Raw genomic sequence first — 27,397 nt, forward strand, 5'->3', positions numbered from 1 at the left:
TGGAGGATGACATCCCACAACTGCAATAGACTGTGCTATTTTTCAACATGTATGTCCTTTTGAAATATATTATCCTCTTAATAGCAATCCCATTACCAAAAACATTAAGTTGATATTCTTGGCAGATAGGAAAATTGAAATAGTAGAAGAATGTGACATGACTATCAGCTTGCTTCATTGTTGGCATATGAGATTTCTAGATAAAAGTAAATTCAGCAACTATATTTTGCCAGATTTACAAATTTTGAATTGCTATCAGTTCCAATGTTTACATGTACTGTGTTTTAAAGGTGAATTTGCACCATTGTTTAAATTAATTGTTGACTTCTTGAACAGCTTAGCAGCTACATTTCTCAATAAGGTTTATTTTATTTAAATTATGAAATCATAAAAAAAGTTTATATTAAATTGCATTAGTATAATAGCAATGGAAATATTGTCTGAGTTTTTGGAGAAGCAGAACATCAGTATTTAGAACATTTGTTCCATTTCTATCAAAGAAAACTAACTAAACTGACATTTAGGACTCATATATAAACTAATGTATTCTTTCCTTAACATAATGGAGTGGATTTTCATGTTTTTAGCTTAGCTTCATTCTATCTTTAAACCATTTTTTTTATCTAGCAATTAAAGTTCCTACTGGAACCACAGCAGTCTATACAGGCCCAACTAGTACTGCAAGTATGTGTTTCTATTACGTATATAATAACCTAAATTGGAGAAGCTGATCAGTAAATAATCATGGTTGTTATATTAGTTGTTGAAAATTATTGATTAGTTAGAACTTTGAGCCATAACTAAATTTGAAACATTGACTCCAAATAACATTTTGACATTTAGTAAAGCATAGATCTGACATTGCCAAAGATTGCATTTCCTTTTTGTATACTATTAAGCTAAGACAATTATTTACTTCTTGATGGCATAATCATTACCCAGGTACAAACTGGCCTTTGGGAGAAAATAAATAACTGGTTAGAATATTGTGGTATGACTTTTAGTTTTTTACACAGGAGGGTGTGATCTAACGTTAAATGTAGCCTGCTGATTTTGCCTCATTTTCTTTTCTCTCATTTAACGGATTGAATTATGATAATATTTTCTTATGAGCTATGTTCTCAATAAAAACATAAGCATAGCTCACAAATAAACCTTCTACAATGCCTACTAAATCCTATATAGTCAAAATAATACTGGATATGTGTGTTTCATTTGGTTATGGCATAAATAACAATAAAAAATGATTATACATTAAACAGCCATGAATGTAACACAGCAAGTTCTAAGTGGTAAATGATTTGGAATCTGATTGGAACTAATGTTAAGTGGCTATCCTACTGGAGAAGGAAAATAACTTATTAGAGCATTGTAAAATTATTCCAATATTTATATAGGAACATTCTATATTAAAGGATTAAGCAAAGTGATTTTGCCACTGATTTCTTTACTTCAGTTAAATGGCTGTACTTGAACTATCCTGGTATTCTCCTTTACCAATAGAGTAGATCATCCTCCTTGAGAATTGTCCTTGAGATTGGCCACTCTGAACACAGTGAAAGGCTTGCCATAGACATTACAAAATGCCATGTAGGTTTGTGATTTTATCAAGTCTTCTTATATGTGTTTAAAGTATTGTACAATAATACATTGTTTTTTCTTATTTAAGTCCCTCTTCTCTCAAATATTACCCACCTATTTGCATCACAAATGTGTATACATGCATAAATATTAACATAGATGTGTGTTTCACACATTTATGGTGGCTGTAAGTGGTGTGAAACAAGCAACATACTCTCAAATAGTCAGCTATTAAATATGTAATATTCTATTATTTTATTTTGAAGTATTGCTAGAACAAATTCAAAAAATATAATTTCAGTTTTTCATGTGAGTTGATTAGTTACAACATAGTGCATTAATTTCGAGTTTTCAACATTTCTCCCTCAGGACAATACAACCTGAAATAAAGCACAACGACCTTCTTGTGCAAAAGATGTGTTCCTTTTCTTAAGTTATTGCATCATGAAAAATGTTATCATCTTAAATATATTCTCATGACCGGAAACATAAAAATTGTCTTATTTTCTGATAAGTGAATTGAAATGGTAGAGTATTGTGTCATGACTCACAGCTTCAATCATTTTTGATGTATGAGAGTTATAGCGTACATGAGATTCAGCAAGTATATTTGTCCACAATTTACACATTTTGAATTGCTATTAGGTCTAAAGTGCACATAGATTTTGTTTTATTTATGAAATTTGATTATTCAGAACATTTTGTTAGGACTGTGAATTTGCCCCTAGTTTCCAAAATGAATGATTTCTCAAATTACTTACCAACTACATTTCACCAATAAAGGTATTCTTTTATTTAAAGTATCAACCATAAAACGTATTTATACTAAGTTACGTTTCTCTTTTAGAGATTGTGAAATTGTTCTTGCTTTTCAGTAAAGAAATTCAGGAGTTAGAACATTGCCTAATAAATGTAAATTGGTTCCATTTATAGCATACAAAATATGTTGCTAAAATGAAACTTAGCAGCCTAATTTAATCAGCAGTTTCTTTCTCTTACAAAAATGACTGAATTGTGAACAATTTCATTTTTTTACCTTAGCCTTATCCTCACATTAACAAATGTTCTTATCTAGCATCCACCCTCCCAACTGGAACCACTGAAGTCTATACAGGCCCTACTAGTACTGCAAGTATGTGTTTCTATGGCTTACAGCATAATAAGACTGGAGAAGCAATTACCTTTTATATTTGTAACCATGCAAGTGTGATACGAAACACGTCTTTTAATGTACCCATTGAAGATAATTGATTAGTTAGAGTGTTGTGCCATTACTCTTTTTGAAACATTGAGTTTAAAAACATGTTGACAATTAATCAAGCATAGACCTGACTTTGCCAAAGGTTGTAATCATTTATTTATATGATTAAGCTATGAGCATTCTTTACTCTTTATTTGTATAATCATTACCCCAAAAACAAACATAGCCTCTGTTGATGGAAAAAAAAAGATTGGCTAGGATATTCTGACATCACATTTCACCTTTCATGCAGAAGGGTTTTTATTTCAAATTAAATATATCCACCTGATTTTCCATAGTCTCCTTTCCATTATTTAAAGGACTGAACTTTGAAAGTTTTTGTTCTTTTCCATATTCTTATTACAATAACTAACTACATCTACAGAAAAAAATAACTTACAAGACCCACTCAATCCTATGCAGGCCAACAAATATTGGTTAATTGTTTGACTTTTGAAGGTATAAATAAAAGCATACAAATCATATACATACATAAGTCCCAAATGTCATATACCATGTTCCTAATAATGAATGATTTGGAATCTCATTACACAAATAATTTTAAATGGATTTGTTATTGGAGAAGTGAAAAACTTATCAGGGCACTAGAAATGTGTTTAATTTTACATATAGGAAAATTCTTCCTTAACATATTTTTATTAATGATATTTTGCCAATAGGTACTTTTCTTTATTTGAGTGACAGTACCGGAAGTATATTGGTATCCTGGTTTATAAACGCAGTGGCTTGTCCACCTAGAGAACAGCTTTATTGGCAGTTCATATATGGAGTCTGTAGAAATGCATTCCAAGTAGAAAAACAAATTGCCTATCTTTAGTAATATTTTTTCCCATAGCTATACCAGGCTCCAACAGCTTATCATCCTCACTCTCACCCACTTGAGGATGGGAATTTGTTAATTAATATTCTTCAGTGCTTTGAGATCTGTATGTGTAGCTTTTTGGGGTTATGGAATATCAGGCAGGAACTAAAGTCACAAAATCCTGTAGTTCCGTCTATGTTCATCTGATGTGCATTCTGTGTGGATTGCAAAAATCCAAGTATAATGACACAGACACCATGGCGGTCATTCTGACCCTGGCGGTCAAAGACCGCCAGGGCGGAGGACCGCGGGAGCACCGCCGACAGGCCGGCGGTGCTCCAATGGGGATTCCGACCGCGGCGGTAAAGCCGCGGTAGGACCGGCACCACTGGCGGGCTCCCGCCAGTGTACCGCCGCCCCATTGAATCCTCCAAGGCGGCGCAGCTTGCTGCGCCGCCGAGGGGATTCCGATCCCCCCTACCGCCATCCAGATCCCGGCGGTCCGACCGCCGGGATCCGGATGGCGGTAGGGGGGGTCGCGGGGCCCCTGGGGGCCCCTGCAGTGCCCATGCCACTGGCATGGGCATTGCAGGGGCCCCCGTAAGAGGGCCCCTACATGTATTTCACTGTCTGCTTCGCAGACAGTGAAATACGCGACGGGTGCAACTGCACCCGTCGCACAGCTTCCACTCCGCCGGCTCGATTCCGAGCCGGCTTCATCGTGGAAGCCTCTTTCCCGCTGGGCTGGCGGGCGGTCTGAAGGCGACCGCCCGCCAGCCCAGCGGGAAAGTCAGAATTACCGCCGCGGTCTTTCGACCGCGGAACGGTAACCTGACGGCGGGACTTTGGCGGGCGGCCTCCGCCGCCCGCCAAGGTCAGAATGAGGGCCCATGTGTTATAGGTAATATGATATTGCTGGAAACAAATCTGAATGCAATCTTGCACCAGGAAAGATGTTCACGCAAGACCTCTATGTCTGTACTCACTTCTTTCAAAGAAAGAACATTATAAATGAGTTGGAACATGTTCTTTGATTGTTGTATTGAATTTACCAGTTATAATGTGGTGTCATTGCTGTGCATTTTCACAGTTGTCTCCAAATGACACTACAACTTATTAAGGAGCTGAGCAACCCAGTCTGGCAAATAATATACTATGTTATTTACAACAGTGGTTCCCAACCTGTGGTCCTATTACCCCTAGAGATCAGTGAAGCCTCCCTGGGGTCTGCAACTCATTAAAAAAATTAAATAATAGTAACAGATTAGGTCCCCAGCTTTCAGTAATGACTCACTGGGGGGGGTCCCTGTATTCCAATAATGATTCGGTAGGGGCCCTCAGATTCCAATAATGACACAGTTGGGGACAACAGAAGTGAAAAGTTTGGGAACCACTAATTTAAATGATTCATTTATGTAAATAATTCATTCTAATTTTATTTGCTTTCCCCAAATGTTAAATGTATCTTGCTTGGAAGAAAAGATTAACTATATTGAAAAAGCTGTGAAAATACCGTCAGGAGACTTCAAAAAATGAAACATTGCTTTTTGAGCTTTGTGAAAGCATTATTTCATTCCCTTAACTCAATATACAATGTTTAACTGGGATTTCTTAATATAGTCATTTTTCATTTCAATCCTGACCTACCAACTATACCTCCTCTTACTGGAAACACAGAAGTCTACAGTCACCAAACTAGTACTGCATGGATGCCCTACATAGATTTATGATGGCTGTGAGAGGCGGCAAATAAACAACATAGTGAAAATAGGCAGGCCTTATGTAAATAACATCCTTCAAATCACCTTATTTTGAAGCTTTGCTTGGAGAAAAGTAAACAGTAAATTTCCATTCTTCAATTCAGTTAACTGATTAGAACATGTCACAAATCTTAATATGTAGCTTTTCTGTGTCAGGATATTCTAACCAAAGATGTAGGATACCATCCCACAACTGCAATAGACTGTGCTATTTTTCATCATGTATGTCCTTTTGAAATATATTATCCTCTTAATTGCAATCCCATTACCAAAAACATGAAATTGATATTCCTGGCAGATAAGAAAATTGAAATAGTAGAAGAATGTGACATGACTGTCAGCTTGCTTCATTGTTGGCATATGAGATTTCTAGATAAAAGTAAATTCAGCAACTATATTTTGCCAGATTTACACATTTTGAATTGCTATCAGTTCCAATGTTTACATGTAGTTTGTTTTAAAGGTGAAATTGCACCACAGTTTAAATTAATTGTTGACTTCTTGAACAGCTTAGCAGCTACATTTCTCAATAAAGTTAATTTTATTTAAATTATGAAATCATTATTTTTTTTTATATTAAATTGCATTAGTATAATAGCAATGGAAATATTGTCAGAGTTTTTGGAGAAGCAGAACATCAGTCGTTAGAACATTTGTTCCATTTCTATCACAGAAAACTAACTAAACTGACATTTAGGACTCATATATAAACTAATGTATTCTTTCCTTAACATAATGGAGTGGATTTTCATGTTTTTAGCTTAGCTTCATTCTATCTTTAAACCATTTTTTTTATCTAGCAATTAAAATTCCTACTGGAACCACAGAAGTCTATACAGGCCCAACTAGTACTGCAAGTATGTGTTTCTATTACGTGTATAATAACGTAAATTGGAGAAACAAATACCACATTTTTGAATTTTCATGCAAGTCAGAAAATAATCATGGTTGCAATATTAGTTGTTTGAAAATTATTGATTAATTAGAACTTTGAGCCATAACTAAATTTGAAACATTGACTCCAAATAACATTTTGACATTTAGTAAAGCATAGATCTGACATTGCCAAAGATTACATTTCCTTTTTGTATACTATTAAGCTAAGACAATTATTTACTTCTTAATGGCATAATCATTACCCAGGTACAAACTGGCCTTTGGGAGAAAATAAATAACTGGTTAGAATATTGTGATATCACTTTTAGTTTAGGGCACAGGAGGGTGTGATCTAACGTTAAATGTAGCCTGCTGATTTTGCCTCATTATCCTTTCTCTCATTTAACGGATTGAATTATGATAATATTTTCTTATGAGCTATGTTCTCAATAAAAACATAGGCGTAGCTCACAAGTAAACCTCCTACAATGCCTACTAAATCCCATATAGTAAAAATAATACTGGATATATGTGTTTCATTTGGTTATGGCATAAATAACAATAAAAAATGATTGTACATTAAACAGCAATGAATTTCATACAGCAAATTCTAAGTGGTAAATGATTTGGAATCTGATTAGAACTAATGTTCAGTGGATATCCTATTGGTTAAGGGAATTAACTTATTAGAGCATTGTAAAATTATTCCAATATTTATATAGGAAAATTCTATAGTAAATGTTTAACCAAAGTGAGTTTGCCACTGATTTCTTTACTTCATTTAAATGGATGTACTTGAACTATCCTGGTATTCTCCTTTACCAATAGAGTAGATCATCCTCCCTGAGAATTGTCCTTGAGATTGGCCACTCTGAACACAGTGAAAGGCTTGCCATAGACATTACAAAACGCAATGTAGGATTGTGATTTTATCAAGTCTTCTTATATTTATTTAAGGTATTGTACAATAATACATTGTTTTTTCCTTATTTCAGTCCCTCTTCTCTCAAATATTACCCACCTATTTGCATCACGAATGTATATACAAGCATAAATGTTAACATAGATGTGTGTTTCACACATTTATGGTGGCTGTAAGAGGTGCAAAATAAGCAACATACTCTGATACATGCCAATCTTTAGTAATATTCTTTCCCAAAGCTATCCCAAGCTCCAACAGCTTATCATCCTCACTCGCACCCACTTGAGGATGGGATTTTGCTAATTATTATTCTTCTGTGCTTTGACATCTGTATGTGTAGCCTTTTGGGGTTATGGAATATCAGGCTGGAACTAAAGTCACAAAATCCTAAACTTCCTTCTATGTTCATCTGAGGTCCATTCTGGTTGGATTGCAAAAATCCAAGTATAATGACACAGAGCACCATGTGTTATAGGTAATATGATATTGCTGGAAACAAATCTGGATGCAATCTTGCACCAGGAAAGATGTTCACACAAGACCTCTATGGCTGTAGTCACTTCTTTAAAAGAAAGAACATTATAAATGAGTTGGAACATGTTCTTTGATTGTTGAATTGAAGTTACCAGTTCTGATGTGGTGCCATTGCTGCACATTTTCACAGTTGACTCCAAATGACACTACAACTTATTAAGGAGTTTAGCAACCCAGTCTGCCAAATAATATACTATGTTATTTACATCAGTGGTTCCCAACCTGTGGTCCAGTTACCCCTGGGGGTCAGTGAAGCCTCCCTAGGGGGTCTGCAACTCATTTGAAAATTAAATAGTAGTAACAAATTAGGTCCCCAGCTATCAGCAATGACTTACTGGCGGGGGTCCCTGTATTCCAATAATGATTCAGTGGGGGTCCTCGGTTTCCAATAATGATAAAGTTGGGGTCCACAGAAGTGAAAAGTTTGGGAACCACTGATTTACAAGATTCCTTTATGTAAATAATTCATTCTAATTTTATTTGCATTCCCCAAATGTGAAATGTATCTTGCTTGGAAGAAGAGATTGACTAAACCCGAAAAAGCAGTGAAAACACCATTAGAAGTCTTCAAAAAATGAAATATTGCTTTTTGAGCATTGTGAAAGCATTATTTCATTCCTTTATCTCAATATACAATGTTTAACTGGAATTTCTTAATTTAGTCATATTTTCATTTCAATCAAGACCCACCAACAATACCTCTTCCTACTGGAAACACAGAAGACTACAGGCACCAAACTAGTACAGCATGAGTGCTCTTCACAGATTTATGATGGCTGTGAGGGGTGGCAAATAAACAACATAGTGAAAATAGGCCTTATGTAAATAACATCCTTCAAATCACCTTATTTTGAAGCTTTGCTTAGATAAAAGTAAGCAGTCAATTTCCATTGTTCAAGTCAGTTACCCGATTAGAACATAATGTCACAAATCTTAATATGTAGCTTTTCTTTCTCAGGATAATTTAACCAAAGATGTAGGATAGCATCCCACAACTGCAATAGACTGTGCTCTTTTTCATCATGTATGTCATTTTGAAATATATTATCCTCTTAATTGCAATCCCATTACCAAAAACATTAAATTGGTGTATTTGGCAGATAAGAAAATTGAAATGGTAGAAGAATGTGACATGACTGTCAGTTTGCTTCATTGTTGGCAAATGAGATTTCTAGATAAAACTAAATTCATCAACTATATTTTGCCAGATTTACACATTTTGAATTGATATCAGTTCCAATGTTTACATGTAGTTTGTTTTAAAGGTGAAATTGCACCACTGTTTAAATTAATTGTTGACTTCTTGAACAGCTGAGCAGCTACATTTCTCAATAAAGTTTATTTTTTTTAATGATGAAATCGTAAAGAAAAGTTTATATTAAATTGCATTAGTATAATAGCAATGGAAATATTATCCAAGTTTTTGGAGAAGCAGAACATCAGTAGTTAGAACATTTGTTCCATTTCTATCACAGAAAACTAACTAAACTAAAATTTAGGACTCATATATAAACTAATGTATTCTTTCCTAAACATAATGGAGTGGATTTTCATGTTTTTAGCTTAGCTTCATTCTATCTTTAAACCATGTTTTTATCTAGTAATTACAGTTCGTACAGGAACCACGGAAGTCTATACAGGCCCAACTAGTACTGCAAGTATGTGTTTCTATTACGTATATAATAACCTAAATTGGAGAAACAAATGCCACATGTTTAAATTTTCATGCTAGTCACAAAATAATCATGGTTGCTATATAAGTTGTTGAAAATTATTGATTAGTTAGAACTTTGAGACATAACTAAATTTGAAACATTGACTCCAAATAACATTTTGACATTTAGTAAAGCATAGATCTGACCTTGCCAAAGATTGCATTTCCTTTTTTTATTCTATTAAGCTAAGAAAATTATTTACTTCTTAATGGCATAATCATTACCCTGGTATAAACTGGCCTTTGGGAGAAAATAAATAACTGGTTAGAATATTGTGATATAACTTTCAGTTTTTGGCACAGGAGGGTGTGATCTAACGTTAAATGTAGCCTGCTGATTTTGCCTCATTATCCTTTCCCTCATTTAACGGATTGAATTATGATATTTTCTTATGAGCTATGTTCTCAATAAAAACATAGGCATAGCTCAAAAATAAACCATCTACAATGCCTACTAAATCCTATATAGTCAAAATAATACTGGATATATGTGTTTCATTTGGTTATGGCATAAATAACAATAAAAAATGATGATACATTAAACAACCATGAATGTCATACAGCAAGTTCTAAGTGGTAAATGATTTGGAATCTGATTAGCACTAATGCTAAGTGGATATCCTATTGGAGAAGGGAAATAACTTATTAGAGCATTGTACAATTATTCCAATATTTATATAGGAAACTTCTACATTAACCCATACGGTGCCTTGGACGATGTGATCTCGTCCAAAGCACCGGTTCCTGGGTGCCTTGGACGAGATCACCTCATCCTGCACCCGGAAACCGGGGGGAGCGGTAGCGCTGTCCCTATGGGCCCCCCACGCACCCACCGGAGGTGGATGGAAGATGAATCCCTTCCCCTTCCACCCCTGACCCACCCACCCCCGATGCGCGCTGATTGTCACATTGGCCTCCTCCTTGGAGCTGGGATTCAGAGATGTGCAAATAACCACTGCTCCTCAACACCTTATCTTGTGCCAATTTTGGAAATACATAGGTTTTCTTGATAGCTATTTTTCACTCTTTATATTTCTGCAAATGAATTGCTGTTTAGAATGAGAACCCACTGCAGGGTGAAGCTCATTTATTGGCTCTGGGTACCGAGGGTTCTTAATGAAGACTACAAGCCCTATATATCCCCGCAACCAGAAGAGTCCAGCAGACGTAAAGGTATATTGCTTTAAAATATCTGACATTGCAGGAAAAGTTGCAGAGTAAAACGTAGAGAAAAATTGCTGTTTTTTTCTCCTTAATTTCAATATTTTTTCTTTTCAGTTGTTATTTTCTGTAGGAAACCCTTGTAGGATCTACACAAATTACCCCTTGCTAAATTCAGAATATTCTCTACTTTTCAGAAATGTTTAGGTTTCTGGGATCCAGCATTGTTTTCATGCCCATTTCTGTCACTGCATGGAAGGAGGCTGAAAGCACAAAACAATCGTAAAAATGGGGTATGTCCCAGTAAAATGCCAAAATTGTGTTGTAAAATTGGGTTTTCTGATTCAAGTCTGCCTGCTCCTGAAAGCTGGGAAGCTCGTGATTGTATCACCACAAACCCTTTGTTGATGCCATTTTCAGGGAAAAAACCACAAGCCATCTTCTGCAGCCGCTTTTTCCCATTTCTTTGAAAAAACGACATTTTCACTGTATTTTGGCTAATTTCTTGGCCTCCTTCAGGGGAAACCACAAAGTCTGGGTACCTCTAGAATCCCTAGGATGTTGGAAAAAAGGACACAAATTTGGCTTGGCTAGCTTATGTGGACAAAAAGTTATGAGGGCCTAAGCGTGAACTACCCCAAATAGCCAAAAAAAGATCTGGCAGCGAAGGGGTTAAAGGTTTAAATAAAGTGATTTTGCCACTGAGTTCTTTACTTCATTTAAATGGCTGCACTTGAACTATCCTGGTATTCTCCTTTACCGATAGAGTAGATCATCCTCCTTGAGAATTGTCCTTGAGATTGGTCACTCTGAACACAGTGAAAGGCTTGTCATAGACATTACAAAATGCCATGTAGGTTTCTGATTTTATCAAGTCTTCTTATATTTATTTAAAGTATTGTACAATAATACATTGTTTTTTCTTATGTAAGTCCCTCTTCTCTCAAATATTACCCACCTATTTGCATCACGAATGTATAGACATGGATAATTATTAACATAGATGTGTGTTTCACACATTTATGGTGGCTGTAAGAGGTGCGAAATAAGCAACATACTCTCAAATAGTCAGCTATTAAATATATAACATCCTATTATTTTATTTTGAAGTATTGAAGAACAAATGCAAAAAATATAATTTCCGTTTTTCATGTGAGTTGATTAGTTACAACATAGTGCATTAAATTTGAGTTTTCAACATTTCTACCTCAGGACAATACAACCTGAAATAAAGCACAACGACCTTCTTGTGCAAAAGATGTGTTCCTTTTCTTAAGTTATTGCATCATGAAAAATGTTATCATCTTAAATATATTCTCATGACAGTAAACATAAAATTTTTCTTTTTTCCTGATAAGTGAATTGAAATGGTAGAGTATTGTGTCATGACTCACAGCTTCAATCATCATTGATATATGAGAGTTATAGCGAACTTGTGATTCAGCAAGTATATTTGACCACAATTTACATATTTTGAATTGCTATTTGGTCTAAAGTGCACATGGATTTTGTTTTATTTATGAAATTTGATTATTCAAAACATTTTGTTAGGACTGTGAATTTGCCCGTAGTTTTTAAAATGAATGATTTCTCGAATTACTTACCAACTGCATTTCATCAATAAAGGTATTCTTTTATTTAAAGTATCAACCATAAGACTTATTTATACTAAGTTACGTTTCTCTTTTAGAGATTGTGAAATTGTTCTTGCTTTTCAGAAAAGAACTTCAGCAGTTAGAACATTGCCTAATAAATGTAAATTGGTTCCATTTATACAATACAAAATACGCAGCTAAAATGAAACCTAGCAGCCTAATTTATGCAGCATTTTCTTTCTTTTCCAAAAATGACTGCATTGTGAACAATTTCATTTTCTTACCTTAGCCTTATTCTTACATTAACAAATGTTTTTATCTAGCATCCACCCTCCCTACTGGAACCACTGAAGTCTATACAGGCCCTACTAGTACTGCAAGTATGTGTTTCTATTGCTTACAGCATAATAAGACTGGAGAAGCAATTAACTTTTATATTTGTAACCATGCAAGTTGGATGCCAAACACGTCTGTTAATTTACTTATTAAAGATAATTGATTAGTTAGAGTTTTGTGCCATAACACTTTTTGAAAATTGAGTCTAAAACATGTTGACAATTAATCAAGCATAGTAATGACTTTGCCAAAGACTGAAATCACTTATTTATATGATTAAGCTATGCACATGCTTTACACTTTATTTGTATAATCATTACCCGAAAAACAAACTTAGCCTCAGTTGAAGGAAAACAAAAAGATTGGCTAGGATACTTTGACATCACATTTCACCTTTGATGCAGGAGGGTTTTTATCTCAAATTAAATATATCCACCTGATTTTCCATAGTCTCCTTTCCATTAGTTAAAGGACTGAACTTTGAAAGTTTTTGTTTTTTTCCATATTCTTATTACAATAATTAACTACATCTACGGAAATAAATCACTTACAAGACCAACCCAATCCTATGCAGTCCAACAAATATTGGTTAATTGTTTCACTTTTGAAGCATAAGTAAAAGCATACAAATAATATACATACATAAGTCCCAAATGTCATATACCATGTTCCTAATAATGAATGATTTGGAATCTCATTACATATAATTTTAAATGGATTTGCTGTTGGAGAAGTAAAAAACATATCAGAGCACTGGAAATGTGTTTCATTTTACATACAGGAAAATTCTTCCTTAACATATTTGTATAAATAATATTTTGCTAATAGGTACTTTTCTTTATTTAAGTGGCAGTACCGGAAGTATACTGGTATCCTGGTTTATAAATACATTGGCTTGTCCACCTAGACAACAGCTTTATTGGCAGTTCATATATGGAATCTGTAGAAATCCATTCCAATTAGACAAGCAACTTGACTATCTTTAGTAATATTCTTTCCCAAAGCTATTCCAGGCTCCAAAAGCTTATCATCCTCACTCGCACCCACTTGAGGATGGGATTTTGTTAATTAATATTCTTGTGTGCTTTGATATCTGTATGTGTAGCCTTTTGGGGTTATGGAATATCAGGCTGGAACTAAAGTCACAAAATCCTGTAGTTCCTTCTATGTTCATCTGAGGTCCATTCTGGTTGGATTGCAGAAATCCAAGTATAATGACGCAGAGCACCATGTGTTATAAGGAATATGATATTGCTGGAAACATATCTGAATGCAATCTTGCACCAGGAAAGATGTTCACACAAGACCTGTATGGCTGTAGTCACTTCTTTAAAAGAAAGAACATTATAAATGAGTTGGAACATGTTCTTTCATTGTTGAATTGAAGTTACTAGTTATGATGTGGTGCCATTGCTGTGCATATTCACAGTTGTCTCCAAATGACACTACAACTGATTAAGGAGTTTAGCAACCCAGTCTGGCAAATAATATACTATGTTATTTACATCAATGGTTCCCAACCTGTGGTCCAGTTATGCCTGGGGGACAGTGAAGCCTTCCTGTGGGGTCTGCAACTCATTTGTAAATTAAATAATAGTAACAGATTAGGTCCCCAGCTTTCAGTAGTGACTCAGTGGGGGGGTCCCTGTATTCCAATAATGATTCAGTGGGGGTCCTCGGAATCCAATAATTATAAAGATGGGGTCCACAGAATTGAAAAGTTTGAGAACCACTCATTTACAAGATTCATTTATGTAAATAATTCATTCTAATTGTATTTGCATTCCCCAAATGTGAAATATATATTGCTTGGAAGAAGAGATTGACTATACCGAAAAAGCAGTGAAAACACCATCAAAAGTCTGCAAAAAATGAAATATTGCTTTTTGAGCTTTGTGAAAGCATTATTTCATTCCTTTCACTCAATATACAATGTTTAAATGGAATTTCTTAATTTAATCATATTTTCAATTTAATCAAGACCTACCAACTATACCTCCTCCTACGGGAAACACAGAAGACTTCAGGCACCAAACTAGTACCGCATGAATGCCCTTCACAGATTTATGATGGCTGTGAGGGGTGGCAAATAAACAACATAGTGAAAATAGGCAGGCCTTATGTAAATAACATCCTTCAAATCACCTTATTTTGAAGCTTTGCTTGGATAAAAGCAGTCAATTTCCATTGTTCAAGTCAGTTAATTGTTTAGAACTTAATTTTACAAATCTTAAATTGTAACTTTTCTGTCTCAGGATAATTTAACCAAAGATGTAGGATATCATCCCACAACTGCAATAGACTGTGTTCTTTTTCATCATGGATGTCATTTTGAAATATATTATCCTCTTAATTGCAATCCCATTACCAAAAACATTAAATTGGTATTTTTGGCAGATAAGAAAATTTAACTGGTAGAAGAATGTGACATGACTGTCATCTTTCTTTATTGTTGGCATATGAGATTTCTAGATAAAAGTAAATTCAGCAACTATATTTTACCAGATTTACACATTTTGAATTGCTGTCAGTTCCAATGTTTACATGTACTTTGTTTTAAAGGTGAATTTGCACCACTGTTTAAATTAATTGTTGACTTCTTGAAAGCTTAGCAGCTACATTTCTCAATAAAGTTTATTTTATTTAAATTATGAAATCATAAAAAAGTTTATGTTCAGTTCCATTAGTATAATAGCAATGGAAACATTGTTCGAGTTTTTGGAGAAACAGAAAATCAGTAGTTAGAGCATTTGTTCCATTTCTATCACAGAAAACTAACTAAACTGAAATGTAGGAATCATATATAAACAAATGTATTCTTTCATTAACATAATGGATTGGATTTTCATGTTTTTAGCTTAGATTAATTCTATCTTAAACCACTATTTTTGTTATCTAGTAATTAAAGTTCCTGCTGGAACCACCGAAGTCTATACAGGCCCAATTAGTAATGCAAGTATGTGTTTCTATTACGTATATAATAATCTAAATTGGAGAAACAAATATCACATGTTTACATTTTCATGCTAGTCAGAATATAATCATGGTTGCTATATAAGATGTTGAAAATTATTGATTAGTTGGAACTTTGAGCCATAACTAAATTTGAAACATTGACTCCAAATAACATTTTGACATTTAGTAAAGCACCGATCTGACTTTGCCAAAGATTGCATTTCCTTTTTTTATTCTATTAAGCTAAGAAAATGCTTTACTTCTTAATGGGCTAATCATTACCCAGGTACAAACTGGCCTTTGGGAGAAAATAAATAACTGGTTAGAATATTGTGATATAACTTTTAGTTTTTGGCACAGGAGGGTGTAATCTAACTTTAAATGTACCCCACGGATTTTGCCTCATTATCCTTCCCCTCATTTAAAGGATTGACTTATGATAATGTTTTGTTATGAGCTATGTTCTCAATAAAAACATAGGCATAGCTCCCAAATAAACCTTCTACAATGCCTACTAAATCCTATATAGTAAAAATAATACTGGATATATGTGTTTCATTTGATTATGGCATAAATAACAATAAAAAATAATTATACATTAAACAGCCATAGATGTCATACAGCAAGTTCTAAGTGGTGAATGATTTGGAATCTGATTAGCACTAATGTTAAGTGGATATCTTACAGGAGAAGGGAAATAAAATATTAGAGCACTGTAAAATTATTCCAATATTTGTATAGGAAAATTCTACAGTAAAGGTTTAAGTGAATTGATTTTGCCACCGCTTTCTTTACTTTATTTAAATGACTGCTCTTGAACTATCCTGGTATTCTCCTTTACCGATAGAGTAGATCATGCTCCTTGAGAATTTACCTTGAGATTGGCCACTGTAAACAGAGTGAAAGGCTTGCCATGCACATTACAAAATACAATGTAGGTTTGTGATTTTATCAAGTCTTCTTCTATTTACTTAAGGTATTGTTCAATAATACATTGGATTTTCTTATTTCAGTTCCTCTTCTCTAAATTATTACCCACCTATTTGCATCACAAATGTATCTACACGCATAAATATTAACACAGATGTGTGTTTCACACATTTATGGTGGCTGTAAGAGGTGCGAAATAAGCAACATACTCTGAAATAGCCAGCTATTAAATATATTATATCCTATAACTTACTTTATTTTGAAGTATTGCTGGAACAAAGGCAAAAAATATATTTTCCATTTTTCATGTGAGTTGATTAGTTACAACATAGTGCATTAAATTTGAATCTTCAACATTTCTCCCTCAGGAAAATACAACCTGATATAAAACGACCTTCTTGTGCAAAAGATATGTTCCTTTCTTAAGTTATTTCATCATGAAAAATGTTATCATCTTAAATATAGTCTCATGATCATAAACATAAAATTGTTCTTTTTTCCTGATAAGTGAATTGAAGTGGTAGAGTATTGTACCATGACTCACAGCTTCAATCACCATTGATATATGAGAGTTATAGCGAACATGAGATTCAGCAAGTATATATGTCCACAATGTACACATTTTGAATTGCTATTAGGTCTAAAGTGCACATAGATTTTGTTTTATTTATGAAATTTGATTATTCAGAACATTTTGCAAGGCCTGTGAATTTTCCGATAGTTTCCAAAATGAATGATTTCTCGAATTATTTACCACCTGCATTTCACCAATGAAGGTATTCTTTTATTTAAAGTATCAACCATGAAACTTATTTATACTAAGTTACGATCCTCTTTTAGAGATTGTGAAATTATTCTTGCTTTTTAGTAATGAAATTCAGGAGTTAGAACATTGCCTAATAAATGTAATTTGGTTCCATTTAAACCATACAAAATATGAAGCTAAAATGAAACCTAGCAGCCTCATTTAAGCAGCATTTTCTTTCTCTTACAAAAATGACTATATTGTTAACAATTTCGTTTTCTTACCTTAGCCTTATTCTCACATTAACAAATGTTCTTATCTAGCATCCACCCTCCCTACTGGAACCACCGAAGTCTATACACGCCCTACTAGTACTGCAAGTATGTGTTTCTATTGCTTACAGGATAATAAGACTGGAGAAGTAATTACCTTTTATATTTGTAATCATGCAAGTGTGATGCCAAACACATCTGTTAATTTACTTATTGAAGATAATTTATTAATTAGAGTGTTGTGCCATAACTCTTTTTGAAATATTGAGTCTAAAAACATTTTGACAATTAATCAAGCATAGACCTGACTTTGCCAAAGAATGTAATCCATGCACATTCTTTACTCTTTATTTGTATAATCATTACCCCAAAAACAAACATAGCCTCAGTTGAGGGAAAAGGAAAATATCGGCTAGGGTATTCTGACATTACATTTCACTTTTAGTGCAGGAGGGTTTTCCTCTCAAATTAAATATATCCACCTGATTTTCTATAGTCTCCTTTCCATTATTTAAAGGACTGAACTTTGAAAGTTTTTGTTCTTTTCCATATTCTTATTACAATAATTAACTACATCTACAGAAAAAAATCACTTAGAAGACCCACCCAATCCTATGCAGTCCAAAAAATATTGGTTATTTGTTTCACTTTTAAAAGCATAAATAAAAGCAGACACATAATATACATACATCAGTCCCAAGTGTCATTTTAAAGGTGAACTTGCACCACAGTTTAAATTAATTGTTGACTTCTTGAACAGCTTAGCATCTACATTTCTCAATACAGTTTATTTTATTTAAATTGTAAAATCATAAAAAAGTTTATATTAAATTGCATTATTATAATAGCAATGGAAATATTGTATGAGTTTTCGGAGAACTAGAAAATCAGTAGTTAGAAAATTTGTTCCATTTCTATCACAGAAAACTAACTAAACTGAAATTTAGGAATCACATATGAACAAATGTATTCTTTGCTTAACAGAATGGAGTGGATTTTCATGTTTTTAGCTTAGCTTCATTCTATCTTTAAACCATTTTTTTTATCTAGCAATTAAAGTTCCTACTGGAACCATGGAAGTCTATACAGGCCCAACTAGTACTGCAAGTATGTGTTTCTATTACGTATATAATAACCTAAATTGGAGATACAAACACCACATGTTTGAATTTTCATGCTAGTCAGAAAATAATCATGGCTGCTGTATTAGTTAATGAAAATTATTGATTAGTTAGAAGTTTGAGCCATAACTAAATTTGAAACATTGACTCCAAATAACATTTTGACATTTAGTAAATCATAGGTCTGACGTTGCCAAAGATTGCATTTCCTTTTTTTATACTATTAAGCTAAGAAAATGCTTTACTTCTTAATGGTCTAATCATTACCCAGTTTCAAACTGGCCTACGTGGATAAAATAAATAACTGGTTAGAATATTGTGATATTACTTTTAGTTCTTCGCACAGGATGGTGTAATCTAACTTTAAATGTACCCCAATGATTTTGCCTCATTATCCTTCCCCTCATTTAAAGGGTTGAATTATGATAATGTTTTGTTATGAGCCACGTTCTCAATACAAACATAGGCATAGCTCCCAAATAAACATTCTAAAATGCCTACTAAGACCTATACAGTCAAAATAATACTGGATATATTTGTTTCATTTCGTTATGGCATAAATAACAATAAAAAATAATTATACATTAAACAGCCATGAATGTCATACAGCAAGTTCTAAGTAGTGAATGACTTGGAATCTGATTAGCACTAATGTTAAGTGGATATCTTATAGGAGAAGGGAAATAAAATATTAGAGCACTGTGAAATTATTACAATATTTATATTGGAAAATTCTACAGTAAAGGTTAAGTAAAGTGATTTTGCCACCACTTTCTTTACTTTATTTAAATGGCTGCTATTGAACTATCCTAGTATTCTCCTTTACCGATAGAGTAGATCATGCTCCTTGAGAATTGTCCTTGAGATTGGCCGCTCTGAACACAGTGAAAGGCTTGCCATACACATTTCAAAATTCAATGTAGGTTTGTGATTTTATTAAGTCTTCTTATATTTACTTAAGGTATTGTTCAATAATACATTGGATTTTCTTATTTCAGTTCCTCTTCTCTAAAATATTACCCACCTATTTGCATCACAAATGTATATACATGCATAAATATTAACACAGATGTGTGTTTCACACATTAATGGTGGCTGTAAGAGGTGCGAAATAAGCAACATGCTCTCAAATAGCCAGCTATTAAATATGTTATATCCTATAACTTACTTTATTTTGAAGTATTGCTGGAACAAATGCAAAAAATATAATTTCTGTTTTTCATGTGAGTTGATTAGTTACAACATAGGGCATTAAATTAGAATTTTCAACATTTCTCCATCAGGACAATACAACCTGAAATAAAGCACAACGACCTTCTTGTGCAAAAGATGTGTTCCTTTTCTTAAGTTATTTCATCATGAAAAATGTTATCATCTTAAACATAGTCTCATGACCATAAACATAAAAATTGTCTTTTTTCCTGATAAGTGAATTGAAATGGTAGAGTATTGTATCATGACTCACAGCTTCAATCATCATTGACATATGAGAGTTATAGCGAACATGAGATTCAGCAAGTATATTTGTCCAAAATTTACACATTTTGAATTGCTATTAGTTCTAAAGTGCACATAGATTTTGTTTTATCTATGAAATTTGATTATTCAGAACATTTTGCAAGGACTGTGAATTTTCCGATAGATTCCAAAATGAATGATTTCTCGAATTACTTACCACCTGCATTTCACCAATGAAGGTATTCTTTTATTTAAAGTATCAACCATGAAACTTATTTATACTAAGTTACGTTCCTCTTTTAGAGATTGTGAAATTGTTCTTGCTTTTCAGTAATGAAATTCAGGAGTTAGAACATTGCCTAATAAATGTAAATTGGTTCCATTTAAACCATACAAAATATGTAGCTAAAATAAAACCTAGCAGCCTAATTTAAGCAGCATTTTCTTTCTCTTACAAAAATGACTACATTGTTAACGATTTCATTTTCTTACCTTAGCCTTATTCTCACATTAACAAATGTTCTTATCTAGCATACACCCTCCCTACTGGAACCACCGAAGTCTATACAGGCCCTACTAGTACTGCAAGTATGTGTTTCTATTGCTTACAGCATAATAAGACTGGAGAAGCAATTACCTTTTATATTTGTAACCATGCAAGTGTGATGCCAAACACATTTGTTAATTTACTTATTGAAGATAATTGATTATATAGAGTGTTGTGCCATAACCCTTTTTAAAACAGTGAGTCTAAAAACATTTTGACAATTAATCAAGCATAGACCAGACTTTGCCAAAGGTTGTAATCATTTATATATATGATTAAGCTATGCACATTCTTTACTCTTTATTTGTATAATCATTACCCCAAAAACAAAAATAGTCTCAGTTGAGGGAAAAGGAAAAGATTGGCTAGGGTATTCTGACATCACATTTCTCTTTTGTTGCAGGAGGGTTTTCATCTCAAATTAAATATATCCACATGATTTTCTATAGTCTCCTTTCCGTTATTTAAAGGACTGAACTTTGAAAGTTATTTGTTCTTTTACATATTCTTATTACAATAACTGACTACATCTACAGAAAAAAATCACTTAGAAGACCCATCCAATCCTATGCAGTCCATCAAATATTGGCTAATTGTTTCACTTTGTTGGAAAATGGGCTATTGGCAAGGTCAGGTAAGTACCTACACTTAGCAATAGGCCACTAACCTCCACTTAGGTCCAGTTAGGTTTCAGTAAATTAAACCTAGCTCAACCCTTGGTAGCTTGGCAACGAGAGACAAGGCTTAACGTAGGAGACAGAGTGTAAAGCATTCACATATCACAAAAAAGTAATTAAATAAAACACAGGAAACAGTTTAAAAATCCAGAATCAATTTATAAAAATAGGAAATATTTTTAGCTTTAAAGTGACACATAAATGAATAAAATCGGATAAGGGGAACCGGAGATATGATTTTTTAAAGAATTAATGCTCTCTACCACATAGAAAAACTAACGGGCAGCTCCTTTGTACCTGTAGCAAACAGGGAGTCCCTTCTTGAAGCAGTAGAAGACAGGTAAAGTCCCTTTGGTGGTGAAGCCCAAGTGTGCAGCTGGTGCAGTCATCCAGAGTGCAGTGTCCAGGTGCAGGTTAGGGGTCCAGCTGGGCAGCCCTTCTTCTCCTGTAGTTCTTCCTTGTTGGAATCTGATAGGTATCTGAGGTGTGGGTGCAGGTCTGCCAGTTTTATCCTTGCTCCTGGGTGAAAAACAGGGGGTCCTGGTCCTTCCCCCTGTGATGACCACTTCCTGGGAAGTGTGGCAAAAATCAATCCCAGAAGGCAACATTCCTAAAAAATCCATCATGGCTGAAAGTGATTTTTGGAGGTTACATCTGGCTGAGCCCACCCACTGGTGCGGCTACAAATCCTAAACAAACCCCTCTCCTGCCCTCTCCTAATCTAATAACGGGGGCACCTAACTATCTGGGTTTGCAGGATGTTGGGGTGTTGCTGGGTTGCTCCAAGTGACCTTCTCTGCCTTTGAAGACCAGTTTGCCAGCCCTCCCCCTTTCTGCCTCACCATCTGCTGAGGGGAGATCTCCTCCCACAGGCACATCTCTTTGTGTGAAGCCAGGCCACTTCACACCTCATCAAGGCAGTCTGGCCAGGATGCCAGAGGCTGGCCAATAAGAGCACAGTATCGAAAACAATGCAGGGCTAAAATTGGCAACTTTTCAGGTAAAGTTTAAAAATCTTTACCTGAACAAATTATATTAAATCCCACAACTGGAAGTTGTGGGATTTATTATAACAATTAATTTGATACCAAACTCTTGGTGTCTGTTACTTAAGGGGACTTTAAAAATTAAAATAAAGTCTCCCCACTCTAGCCTATGGAGGCCATTCATTACAATGAGGGAAAAACGAATTTGGCTGTTTTTACCTCAACAGGGCTTATAAAACAATTTTTATAAGGTCCCTGCTTATAGTTACATGGCACCCAGCCCTAGGGGCACATAGGGCACACCTCAGGGGTGACTTATATGTACAAATAAGGTAGTTTAAGACTTTGGAACTACTTTTAATTCCAAAGTCGAATTTGCATATAACTTTAATTTAAAAGCAGCCAGCAAGGAAGGCCTGCCTTTAAAATGACACTGGGCACCTCAGCAGTGCACCTATGGGGGTACTACCTATTCTGGGGACCCTAAACCTCCATGCCCTACCATATACTAGGGACTTATAGGTAGGTTAACTTTGCCAATTATAATTAGCCTAATTTGCATATTGATTTTATACAGAGCACAGGACCTGGGACTGGTTAGCAATACCCAGGGCACCATCAGAGCCAGGAAAACACCACCAAAAAGTGGAAAATGGGGGAAAAAAGGTAGGGGGCCTCTGCAATCAGCCCTGTTCTCTCACACAGTTTTAAAGGCATAAATAAAACCATACAAAAATTATACATGAATCAGTCCCAAGTGTCATATACCATGTTCCTAATAATTAATGATTTGGAATCTCATTACAAATAATTTTAAATGGATTTGTAATTGGAGAAGTGAAAAACTTATCAGAACACTGGAAATGTGTTACAATTTACCTACAGCAAAATTTTTCCTTAACATATTTTTACTAATGATATTTTGCTAATAAGTACTTTTCTTTATTTAAGTGGCAGTACCGGAAGTATACTGGTATCCTGGTTTATAAATACAGTGGCTCGTCCTCCTAGAGAACAGCTTTATTCGCAGTTCACATATGGAATCTGTGGAAATCTGTTCCAATTAGACAAGCACCTTGCCTGTCTTTAGTAATATTCTTTCCCAAAGCTATACCAGGCTACAACAGCTTATCATCCTCGCTCGCACCCACTTGGGGATGGGATTTTGTTAATTAATATTCTTTTGTGCTTTGACATCTGTATTTGTAGCCTTTTGGAGTTATGCAATATCAGGCCAGAACTAAAGTCACAGAATCCTGTTATTCCTTCTGTGTTCACCTGACGTCCATTCTGGTTGGATTGCAAAAATCCGAGTATAATGACACAGAGCACCATGTGTTATAGGTAATGTGATATTGCTGCAAAAAAATCTGAATGTAATCTCGCACCAGGAAAAATATTTACACAAGACCTCTATGGCTGTAGTCGCTTCTTTAAAAAAAAACATTATAAATGATTTGGAACATGTTCTTTGATTGTTGTATTGAATTTACCAATTACGATGTGGTGCCATTGCTGTGCATTTTCACAGTTGTCTCCAAATGACACTACAACTGATTAGGGAGTTTAGCAACACAGTCTGCAAATAACATACTATGTTATTTACATCAGTGGTTCCCAACCTGTGGTCCAGTGACCCCTGTGGGTCCGTGAAGCTTCTCTAGGGGATCCGTGACTGCTTTGAAATTTAAATAATAGTAACAGATTAGATCCCCAGCTTTCAGTAATGACTCACTGGGGTGGTCCCTGTATTCCAATAATGATTCAGTGGGGGTCGCTGGATTGCAATAATGATAAAGTTGGGGTCCACAGAAGTGAAAAGTTTGGACAGCACTAATTTACATGATTCATTTATGTAAATAATTGAATCATATTTTAATTTGCATTCCCCAAATGAGAAATGTGTCTCACTTTGAAGAAGAGTTTGACTATACCGAAAAAGCATTTAAAAGACTGTCAGGGGACTTTAGAAAAATGAAATATTGCTTTTTGAGCTTTGTCAGAGCATTTTTGTCATTCCTTTAACTTAATATACAATGTTAAACTGGAATTTCTTAATTTAGTGATATTTTCATTTCAATCCAGACCAACCAACTAATCCTCCTCCTATTGGAAACACAGATGTCTACAGGGCCCAAACTAGTACTGCATGAATTCCCTTCCCAGATTTATGATGGCTGTGAGAGGTGGCAATTAAACAACATAGTGGAAATATGCAGTCCTTATGTAAAAACATCCTTCAAATCACCTTATTTTTTAGCTTTGCTTATATAAAAGCAAACAGTCATTTTCCATTGTTCAAGTCAGTTAACTGATTAGAACATAATGTCACTAATCTTAATATGTAACTTTTTTGGCTCAATATAATCTAACCTAAAATGTAGGATAGCATCCCACTACTGCAATAGACTGTGCTCCTTTTCATCATATATGTCCTTTTGAAATATATTATCCTCTTAATTGCAATCTCATTACCAAAAACATTAAATTGGTATTCTTGGCAGACAGGAAAACTGAAATGATAGACGAATGTGACATGACTTTCAGCTTGCTTCATTGTTCGAATATGAGATTTCTAGATAAAAGTAAATTCAGCAACTATATTTTTCCAGATTTACAAATTTTGAATTGCTGTCAGTTCCAATGTTTACATGTACTTTGTATTAAAGGTGAATTTGCACCACTGTTTAAATTAATTGTTGACTTCTTGAACAGCTTAGCAGCTACATTTCTCAATAAAGTTTATCTTATTTAAATTATGAAATCATAAAAAAGTTTATGTTAAGTTGCATTAGTATAATAGCAATGGAAATATTGTTCGAGTTTTTGGAGAAACAGAAAATCAGTAGTTAGAACATTTGTTCCATTTCTATCACAGAAAACTAACTAAACTGAAATGTAGGAATCATATATAAACAAATGTATTCTTTCATTAACATAATGGAGTGGATTTTCATGCTTTTAGCTTAGATTCACTCTATCTTTAAACCACCATTTTTGTTATCTAGTAATTAAAGTTCCTGCTGGAACCACCAAAGTCTATACAGGCCCAACTAGTACTGCAAGTATGTGTTTTTATTATGTATATAATAACCTAAATTGGAGAAACAAATACCACATCTTTGAATTTCCGTGCTAGTCAGAAAATAATCATGGTTGCTATATTAGTTGTTGAAAATTATTGATTAGATAGAACTTTGAGCCATAACTAAATTTGAAACATTGACTCCAAATAACATTTTGACATGTAGTAAAGCATAGATCTGACTTTGCCAAAGATTGCATTTCCTTTTTTTATACTATTAAGCTAAAAAAATGCTTTACTTCTTAATGCCTAATCATTTCCCAGGAACAAACTGGCCTGTGGGAGCAAATAAATAACTGGTTAGAATATTGTGATATAACTTTTCGTTTTTGGCACAGGAAGGTGTAATCTAACGTTAAATGAAGCCCGCTGATTTTGCCTCAGTATCCTTTCCCTCATTTAAAGGATTGAATTGTGACATTGTTTTGTTATAAGCAATATTCTCAATAAAAAAAAAGGCATGGTTCCCAGATTAACCTTCTACAAGGCCTACTAAATCCTATACTGTCAAAATAATACTGGATATATTTGTTTCATTTGGTTATGGCATAAATAACAATAAAAAATGAATATATATTAGACAGCCATGAATGTCATACAGCAAGTTCGGAGTAGTGAATGATTTGGAATCTGATTAGCACTAATGTTAAGTGGATTTCTTATTGGAGAAGGGAAAGAACTTATTATAGCATTGTAAAATTATTCCAATATTTACATAGGAAAATTCCACATTAAAGGTTTAAGTAAAGTGATTTTGCCAAAGATTTCTTTACTTCATTTAAATATCTGCCCTTGAACAATCCTGTTATTCTCATTTACCGATAGAGTAGATCGTCCTCCTTGAGAATTGTCCTTGAGATTGGCCACTCTGAACACAGTGAAAGGCTTGCCATGGACATTACAAAATGCAATGTAGGTTTGTGATTTTATCAAGTCTTTTATATTTACTTAATGTATAGTAAAATAATAATTTGGATTTTCTTATTTTAGTCCCTCTTCTCTCAAATATTACCCACCTTTTTGCATCACAAATTTATATACATGCATAAATATTAACACAGATGTGTGTTACACACATTTATGGTGGCTGTAAGAAGTGGGAAATAAGCAACATACTCTCAAATAGCCAGCTATTATGTACGTAATATCCTATTGTAGGAAAGTCCTCCTTTTTGCCCAGGTCACCCCCACACTTCTTGGACAGGTACTGCTGGTTACTGACTCTTGGCTGTGGCCTGGGTACTGCTTACCAGTCCCAGGGCCAGTGCTCTGTGTGAACTAGATATGCAAATTAGGCTAATTATAATTGGCTAAATTAACCTACCTATAAGTTCCTAGTATATGGTAGGGCATGTAGGTTTAGGGACCAGAGCATAGGTAGTGCACTGCACTGCTGAGGTGCCCAGTGTCATTTTAAAGGCAGGCCTGCCTTGCTGGCTGCTTTTAAATTAAAGTTATATGCAAATTCGACTTTGGAATTAAAAGTAGTTCCAAAGTCTTAAACTACCTTATTCTTACATATAAGTCACCCCTAATGTGTGCCCTATGTGCCCCTAGGGCTGGGTGGCATTTAACTATAAGCAGGGACCTTGTAAAAATAGTTTTATAAGCCCTGGTGAGGTAAAAACAGCCACATTCGTTTTTCCCTCATTGTAGTAAATGGCCTTCATAGGCCAGAATGGGGAGACTTTATTTTAATTTTTAAAGTCCCCTTAAATGATGGATACCAAGAGTTTGGTTTCAAATTAATTGTTATAATAAATCCCACAACTTCCAGTTGTTGGATTTAATATAACTTGTTCAGGTAAAGAGTTTTAAACTTTACCTGAAAAGTTGGCAATTTCAGCCCTGCATTGTTTTTGCTGCTGTGCTCTGATTGGCCAGCCTCTAGCAGCCTCTAGCAACCTGGCCAGGCTGCCTTGATGATGTGTGAAGTGGCCTGGCTGAGGCAGGAAGGGGAGGGCTGGCAAACTGGTCTTCAAAGGCAGAGAAGGACATTTGGAGCAACCAGCAACACCCCCACATCCTGCATCCCCAGACAACTAGGTGCCCCCTTGATTAGATTAGGAGAGGGCAGGA

General features: G+C 34.5%; 1 protein-coding gene across 50 annotated transcripts in view; it reads left to right on the forward strand.

Moving 5' to 3' along the window:
• LOC138288307 (mucin-19) overlaps nt 1-27,397 on the forward strand; it is a 1,675,551-nt gene that overhangs the window by 1,497,418 nt on the left and 150,736 nt on the right. For 39 of the 50 annotated variants that reach the window (XM_069229763.1, XM_069229785.1, XM_069229781.1 and 36 more), the window contains 5 exons: nt 12,530-12,586; nt 15,442-15,498; nt 17,496-17,552; nt 18,495-18,551; nt 20,555-20,611. The exons of 2 other annotated variants lie outside the window; for them this stretch is intronic. In XM_069229763.1, coding sequence (XP_069085864.1) covers nt 12,530-12,586; nt 15,442-15,498; nt 17,496-17,552; nt 18,495-18,551; nt 20,555-20,611 — 285 coding nt within the window. Of the gene's footprint in view, nt 1-2,656; nt 2,714-9,337; nt 9,395-12,529; nt 12,587-15,441; nt 15,499-17,495; nt 17,553-18,494; nt 18,552-20,554; nt 20,612-27,397 lie in introns of all 50 variants that reach the window. 9 more of the 50 variants (XM_069229777.1, XM_069229803.1, XM_069229764.1 and 6 more) reach the window with 8 other exon arrangements.

The sequence above is a fragment of the Pleurodeles waltl genome, chromosome 4_1 (genome assembly GCF_031143425.1).
Source record: "Pleurodeles waltl isolate 20211129_DDA chromosome 4_1, aPleWal1.hap1.20221129, whole genome shotgun sequence".
Taxonomy (NCBI): domain Eukaryota; kingdom Metazoa; phylum Chordata; class Amphibia; order Caudata; family Salamandridae; genus Pleurodeles; species Pleurodeles waltl.